This window comes from Silene latifolia, chromosome 6 (genome assembly GCF_048544455.1).
Source record: "Silene latifolia isolate original U9 population chromosome 6, ASM4854445v1, whole genome shotgun sequence".
NCBI classification, from domain to species: Eukaryota; Viridiplantae; Streptophyta; class Magnoliopsida; order Caryophyllales; family Caryophyllaceae; genus Silene; species Silene latifolia.
The window spans coordinates 69,156,679-69,164,568 of record NC_133531.1 but is presented as its reverse complement, the minus strand read 5'-3'; the positions used below and the strand labels follow the sequence as shown (position 1 = coordinate 69,164,568).

Here is a 7,890-nt window from a genome sequence, read left to right as displayed (position 1 = left end):
TATCCCTCCTATTCGTTTTGTGAGTGGCATTACCCGTCACTTGCTCCGACCCATATTCAGCAAGACTAATTGTTATGCTACATCTCCGTTCTTTAATACAAATAACAATGTTGTTATTGGTTTCATAGTTGAAACTTGATCTCTCCCCGTCCCAATTATTTTTTACCTTTGACTAAAATATTATTTCAAAGAATAAAAAAGGCAAACAAATGATAGATAATCTCCTACACGGAATCCATTATTATTTCTGTCAACAAACTAGTCGAAAGACGCTGCTTTAATTATATTAATACCCATAAGTACCGAATTTTCAGCTAGTTTCCTAAAGGACTGTCTTTCGCCATTTATCGAAGATGACTTACCTTGACCTTAAACCCGTACTTCATATGAAGAATTATGGAGATATCAGGTACACCTTGAAATCCGTCCACGGGTTCAATACGGTAATTTCTTAATACAGTAGCCGCTACAATCTTCATCTCTGTAAACGCCATATCTTTTCCTACACAAGTTCTTGGACCGGCATTGAAGGCTAAGAACTTGTAAGATGGCTCATGCCTAATATTCCCTTCCTCTGAGATCCATCTTTCCGGCTTGAACTCATGACAATCGTCTCCCCATATCGATTTCATCCTGCCCATGGCGTACAAGCTGAAGATAATTTGCATATTTGGGCTCACTGTGTGTCCACTTGGGAGTATATCCGGCTCAACAGGACTCTTGGACTCAAATACCACAGGAGGGTACAATCTCAGGGTTTCACATAACGATGCGTGGAGATAAACCAATTTATTGCATAACTCTCTGGAATTGTTGGAGAAATCTTGAGTATGACTCATTATTTTTTCAACTTCTTCTCGAAGCTTTGTTTCCACTCGAGCGTTCTTAGATAGTAGGTAAAAGAACCAAGATAATGCCACACTGATAGTATCTCGTCCTGCTAGGACGAGGTTAAGAAGTGAGTCCCTTAATAATTTATCATCATCCTTCTTAATGTTTGGAGTTTGAGTATTATTTTCCTCAATTGCTTCCGTGTATAATGTGAAGAGATTAACACCCATATCGTTGTTTTTTGAATTTTGATCGCTCACCTTTTGTGATCGCTTAATTGCTATGCAATTATATATGAAATCATCGACGTTTTTCCAAGCTTGTTTAAACTTCTTTTCTCGACCTATACTCAACCATCTCTGGAATTTCCATATAGACGGTGGCATGGCATGGCGATACAAGATTGCTTCTTCAAGATCATCAAAAGCCTTGGAGGATGGAACAATTGGCATTTCAATGGATAGCGATTTTGGATCGAAGTCAATTAGGACGGTACAACTGGTGTCAAATGTTAACCTTCCAAATAAATCTTGCAAGTCAATTTCAATACCTTGGTTAGAGACATTATCAAGAATGGGTTTAAGTCCACTCTCAATTTTGTCTTCAACTTTCTTGACTAGATTTTCATGGAATTTGGAATGATTAACGAAACTTTTAGCCATCTTTCTTTGATATTCCCACATTGGAGAATCTGAATTGGAAATTCCATCACCTAACACATCAAATATCTCATTGAACTTGGGACCCTTGGGATAATTTCCAAAGTTCTTGCTCATAATATGGTGTACGTTAGCCGGATCGACTGTCACGAATATCTGCATATTAGCTAACCATGGACCCTTAAAAACAAAATTCAATTGTGTTTTTTCAACAACTTCAACGACATAATCGTGAATATTATGAAGGTTTAAAAAGAGTGCGGGAAGCATTCCGACTATAGGCCAATTAGTCGGAATACCATTTTTGTCATGGTAGTAGTTGTATAAGAAAACAAGAGAAACTGCTACAAATATGAAGCTAATTTCAATCAAGTAATCCATTCTTTGGAAAAATAAAATTTAATTATTTTTTAACTAAGGTGTTTTGTAAATGGTTTTTGTTCATGTAAACCCCCTCCTTTTATCAACACATTTTTCATTATTCCCATAAAAGCACACAAATATTTAGTTGGATGACAAACTACCCTTTCATTTAGTTTCGTGGTTGAATGAAATCGAAATGTTTTAATTAAGGGACCTCTTAATTAGGTTTTGATTTAACAAATTAGCCTTTCATTTCCTTTCATGTGTTGATTGAAATTAAATTTTTAATTAAGGGACCTCTTAATTAGGTTTTGATTTAACAAATTAGCCTTTCATTTCCTTTCATGTGTTGATTGAAATTAAATTTTTAATTAAGGGACCTCTTAATTAGGTTTTGATTTAACAAATTAGCCTTTCATTTCCTTTCATGTGTTGATTGAAATTAAATTTTTAATTAAGGGACCTCTTAATTAGGTTTTTATGAATGAAATTTTAATTATTATTATTATTATTATTAAAGAAGAGACTACCTAGTGAGTAAACTTCACGTTAATTCCATGCAGGCATGCATGGTTGGGAAGCTAGTTGTTCGACATAGACTGTACATAAATTTCCAAAGGCAAAGAAACACAAATGAAATAACGAGAGTGAGGTCGATGTTAATTAACAATCTAACATAGTAGGAAAAATTAGGTGTTTCCAAAAACAGTTATTTGCTGAATTCCATTCACTTTGAACGCTGTTCGGTTCGGCTAAAACCCAAACCTAAACCGAACCATTTTAAACAGGTTTTAATTATAGGCCTATAGGCTATAGGGTTAACATCTGAAAATGGTTAGACACGGTCCGGTTACAGTTAATTAGTAAATTAAACGTTCTATGTATACATTGTTTTCAATTTCCATTTACTTTCTTCCCAATATTATCACTCTTATCAGTTTAAATATGTTGAGTTTATCAAAATTTAAAAGTAGAGATTTTCATGGTATGTTTTATTTTATTTTTAATTTTAGTTTTTTTGGGAACGGTTCAATTCAGTTAATCGAGTTTTTAAAATCATGATCCGAATTGAACTTGATCTGTGTTAAAGATAAACAATTTAGTTCAACGAACCGCTCCGTCAGAATAACGTTTTCAACCTTTCAATTATAATGTGGAGGATGTTAGTGAATAGGAGGGAGTATGAAATAAAAATAAAAGTTTGAACATTTTCTATGGTACCTTGTGCTTTATACCTCTTCCCGAGATATCCCTAAGTTACAACAAAAGAAACACCATGTTCTGCTATTACAACTCACCACCAAAAAATGAGTTTTTTTTTTTTTTTTGTCAAACACCACCACCTTTAACAAAAAAATATTTTTCCAAACACCACCTTTAAAAAAAAAAGTTTATCAAATACAACCTTTAATATAATTTTTTTGTCAAATAAGGTATTTTGGCCGGATCATTCCGTTAACTTGCATTTCCCGACCACTTGCAATAGGGTACCATGGACACAAAAATGAAATCTCAAGGTTACCATGTGCAAATTCTTAAAACTAAGGGTACCATGAGAAACCTAACAAATTAAGGGGTACCTTAAGAAATTTCTGTTAAATATTTTAAATTACTCATAAAGCAGTGTTTCGGAAAATTATATTTCCAACAAAAAAAGATAGTACTATATTTTTAACCGCTTGTTTTGGTAATTTTTACCGGGTTTTAGGTTATGCGAGGTCAATGCGGTCTTACTCGTTGTATGTTTGTGGAATATTTACGTTAATGCTAAATAAAGAAATAAAATACGAAATAGGAATTGACACGTAAGATTTGGTGTGCGGAAAACCCGATGTGGGAAACGATCAAGGGGAAGGGACGGTACCCTTCCAAGGATTGCACTAGCTTTTAATGTGAGGATGAGTACAATGGAGACAGAATGTAGATCTAGCTAGCACAATGTATTGCGTGAGATCTTGAATGCCCTTTCTTGATTGCTCCTTTGGCTATTTATAGGGTAAGAACCCTAGATATGCTCTTTCTCGTTTATGTTAAGGAATATTACTCCTACTGCAACTCTTTCCATAACGAGTCGTCTCGCTCCATTCCTCCTGATCTCCCTGAATTCTCCCTAAGATCTCCCTGAAGGCTTTCCAAACGCGAGACTCTTCTATCAGCGGGCTTCTCCATCATTGCTTGCTTTCTTGGCCCAACCCTCTTAGACGGATTCCTCTTGCCTTCGGGCTCCTTGTGATTGACCTACCTCCACGGCCCCACTCTTCAAACGGAATCAAGTGGGCTTTCCCTTTGTTAGGCTAAAGCGCAGATTTTAGCCCAAACAGTTTGCCCCTAATTCCTTGTGAGATACGTCTCGAGGCGTTGAATAAGGAATTACGGATTCTTTTTTACATCCCCCGCCGTCTTTCACACGGCTTCCCAAGCACTCATCATTGCTCCTCCTTTCTTCCCTCGTTTCTCGCACTTTCCCCTCTCTCTCTTCCTTTATAATCTCAACTCCCCTCCCTACTTCATTAATTCCGAAACTTTAAATCCTTTACCTCCCAAGACTCTTCTTCTCCCTTTTCTCTCCCCAGTCGGACTCCACCACCGTTTTTCTTCCGTCGTTCCCCCATGTACTTTTCCCTTGCCATTTTTCTTTAATCATTTTTTTCCTTTCTTTCGACTATGGGTAAAACCCATCACGCCACCTCGACCTCTGTCCCTGCCGACCAAAACCCAGATCCCGTTTTTCCTTCTCGCAAACTCTTCGTCCACCCTCATGACTGCGACTATTCTCTCACCACCGGTGACATTCCTTTAATAAAGGAGTTACTAGGTCTTGGCAATGGGGTCGAAATAGCGATCCCTGAACCAGGCCAAAAGGCAGACGCTACTCGGCAGGGATGGGTTTGTTTCTACCTCTACCCATTTAGATACGGTCTTCGCTTCCTTTTCCCAAAACTTATGCAAGACTTCCTCCGCACCAACAATTTTGCTATGGCGCAAATCTCTGCCAACATCTGGAGGGTCCTTCTCTACTCTCTGACTGCTAGTCAGAATGCCAGCGACTCAATCTCCCTGGGCGAGCTAGCCCATATGTACCAGATCCGGTCTCTGGGAAGAGGTCAATTTTCTTTCTGGGGCTCTGGTGAGACTCCTTTCAGGCACGTGTCGAAGTCCAGAGATAAGAAGTGGTTTGAAGACTTCTTCTATGTGACACTACTACAAAATTGATCTATTGCAACATTTTCTGTGCAACACTCAGTAATTATGTTGCAATTTAGGAGTGAGATTTTAAGTATGCAACACTTTGCCTATAAATGTTGCAAATACTAATATAATGCAACACTCAGTCGTAAGTGTTGCATTCTATAAGCACAAATGCAACATTTTTATGCATGTGTTGCATTTTATAATCATAAATGCAACATTTTTATGCAAGTGTTGCATTCTATAGTCATAAATGCAACATTTTTAGATAAGTGTTACTTTTATTTATTCTGTCTACTTATTATAAATTTATAACACACCAGTTACTTAAATAACGAAATGTAATTTACCTGAAATGTATATTATACTTAAATAACGAAATGTAATTTACGAAGAAGATGAGAGGGGACTATTTGTAGATAAAGTTATTGGAAGACAAGTGAATTACGATGAGGTGGATTAGACTTGACAAAATCAACATAACTTGATTGACCCGATCCGAAAAGTTTCACCCGAGACACGAAATTGATCCGAATTGCCGCATCTGAATGAGACCCGAAACCCAAATTAACCTGGCCCATCCCGAAAATGACCTGAGCTTTCTTGACCCGTGATAGACCCTACCCGAAATGACCCGATCCGAAACCACCAAACCTGAAAATGACTTGACAAAACATAACTCTAATTGACCCAAATAGATTTGAAATAGCTTTTTTTTATCTTAATTATTGGCCGAAAATGACAAGACCAGAAAGAACTCGACCCGCTTGACCCAAAACACACCCGACCAACAAATCCGAAACAGACCCATAACCCGAAATGACCCAACCCAACATGAATTAACCCAAAAATGTGAGAAACCCGAAATGATCCAGCCTGAACTGGCCCTAACCCGATTGACGCGTTTGTCAGGTCTAAATTGTCGATGATCGAATGGAAAACATTTAAAAAAAAAAGGAAAAACAAAACCAAAAACAATCCCTCGTCTTCTCTTAGAAACGAGTAAACTAGCATTCTACCCCAACCTTCTCATTCACTCTATCTCAAATTCCTCATCGCACAATCCAGCCACCACTGTCGGCGCAAAGACCCTACATGGTGCAAAACTTTTAACCTCCTCACTCCCTGTCCAAAGAGGACTCAAATACTAAACCAAATAATCCCCAAATTTATTGCTTATTTTCAACCCTAAATTAGAATATCTCAATTTGACGCACTACACTTAATATAATCTCCAATTAACCTTTCAATCAATATAGAAAGGGAAGATGGTGCTCACACTTCTGCTGGTTTGTTTTTGTTTATTATTACTGTTAATTTGGTTATTCTAAGATTATTTTTGTTGTTTGAATTTTTGGTTAGATTATTTTTATTTTTATTTCGATTTCATCCGCACTTTTGATTCTGGTTTGTTTAGGGCTTTGATTGAGGATTTTGGGTTTAATTTATTTTGTGTGATAATTGATTAATTTTAGCTATCTTATGTCAAGTTTGTTGCTCTTATTTGTGATCTAGGGTTTTGATATTTTTATAGAATTGGGGAAAAATTGATTCGATTTTCGGTTTTGCTTTTCACTTACTCTTGTCATGAGAATTATTTTGGCATGCTTTTGTGTTGTGCAGCTCATACTCGGTTGTGAGATGATAACATCTCTATTCAATTCCTTCAGATTCATGATCGAATAATTTACCAATTGATGATAACATCTCTATTAACTCTACCCTTGATTTAACGGCTTTGTCATCTATCAACTTCTATGAGTATTAACCAGGATAGAACTACAAATTCTAGTTCTGTTTCTCGAGTTGGATAACGATACTCCCTCTGTCCTTGGTCATTTGTTGTCATTTTCCATATTTGGGTGTCTCACTGAATTGTTGTCCTTTCTATTTTAAGAATGAACCTAATGAACAATTTGATCATTCAAACTCAATTTGTTCCACTTGTCATTTAGTAATTGGCTCATTCCTCTTTCCTTGGTCTTTGTGCCAAAACCAAAGGACAACAATTGACCGGGACGGAGGGAGTATATACTAGTTATTTATGAGAGCGCTATCTTGATTATGTTAGCTTTTGTCTCATTGCAACGTGAGGGTCCAAGAAATTGTGACCGTCGTAAGTAGGTAACACCAAGACACCACCAAACTACTCGGCTAGGTCAAAGAATGTGGCAAGAGATAATGGAGCAGGTACACCCACAATCTTCGAGTCCACTAAGTTGCTTTTGTCATACATATAATGCTACTGATCGGTTTTAGTTATCATTTTTCAGACTTGATTTGATTGATGAATTTACGTCCATAAGTCGTAATGGCCTTAATAACCCACCTCACATTTCCAAAGTAGCTAAAAAAACATTTTTCCTAGCATGATCAAAGATGAACATATCTTTGGACATCGGTTGAAATGTCAGATTCATGCTAGCTTCACTTTTCATATGTATCTCTTGGGAAGGTGGTTTTTCCCCTTTAATTCCAACAATCATATTCACCTTGCAAGAATTTGTCCTGCCCATGAAAGTAGGACACTCATGTCTGCTATTTAAATGACATATAGGCTGTAGGTAGATATGGTAGTAAAATCTTGGGTTGAAAATCTCTCAGAGTTAATGGTTGTTATTAAAATGTTGAAGGATGTGGTTGGCGAGTTGCTGCATAAAGGGCTGCTCGAATATGGAGGAAGCAAAACTAGGCACTCTTCATACACTAAGACAAAAAAACATCCATGCTGAACAGCTATTCCCTTTTTGTGAATCTATGATGCATTTTATTCTCGATATTTAAGACTTCTTTTTGTGCAGCTGGATGATCAGTTCGTGGTAGAATTTTTTTTTTTTTGACTGAGACA

At 36.9% G+C, this 7,890-nt stretch overlaps 1 protein-coding gene across 1 annotated transcript; it reads right to left on the bottom strand.

The window, feature by feature from the left end:
* Window positions 1-210: 210 nt before the first annotated feature.
* On the bottom strand, window positions 211-1,930 carry LOC141586861 (alkane hydroxylase MAH1-like). Its single transcript, XM_074408256.1, has one exon. The coding sequence runs from the start codon at window positions 1,869-1,871 to the stop codon at window positions 345-347; it is 1,527 nt and encodes a 508-aa protein (XP_074264357.1). The 5' UTR covers window positions 1,872-1,930; the 3' UTR covers window positions 211-344.
* Window positions 1,931-7,890: the final 5,960 nt, after the last annotated feature.

Excerpts from the sequence above, each read along its gene's own strand:
- LOC141586861 (XM_074408256.1), bottom strand. The coding sequence starts at position 1,871 with ATGGATTACTTGATTGAAATTAGCTTCATATTTGTAGCAGTTTCTCTT.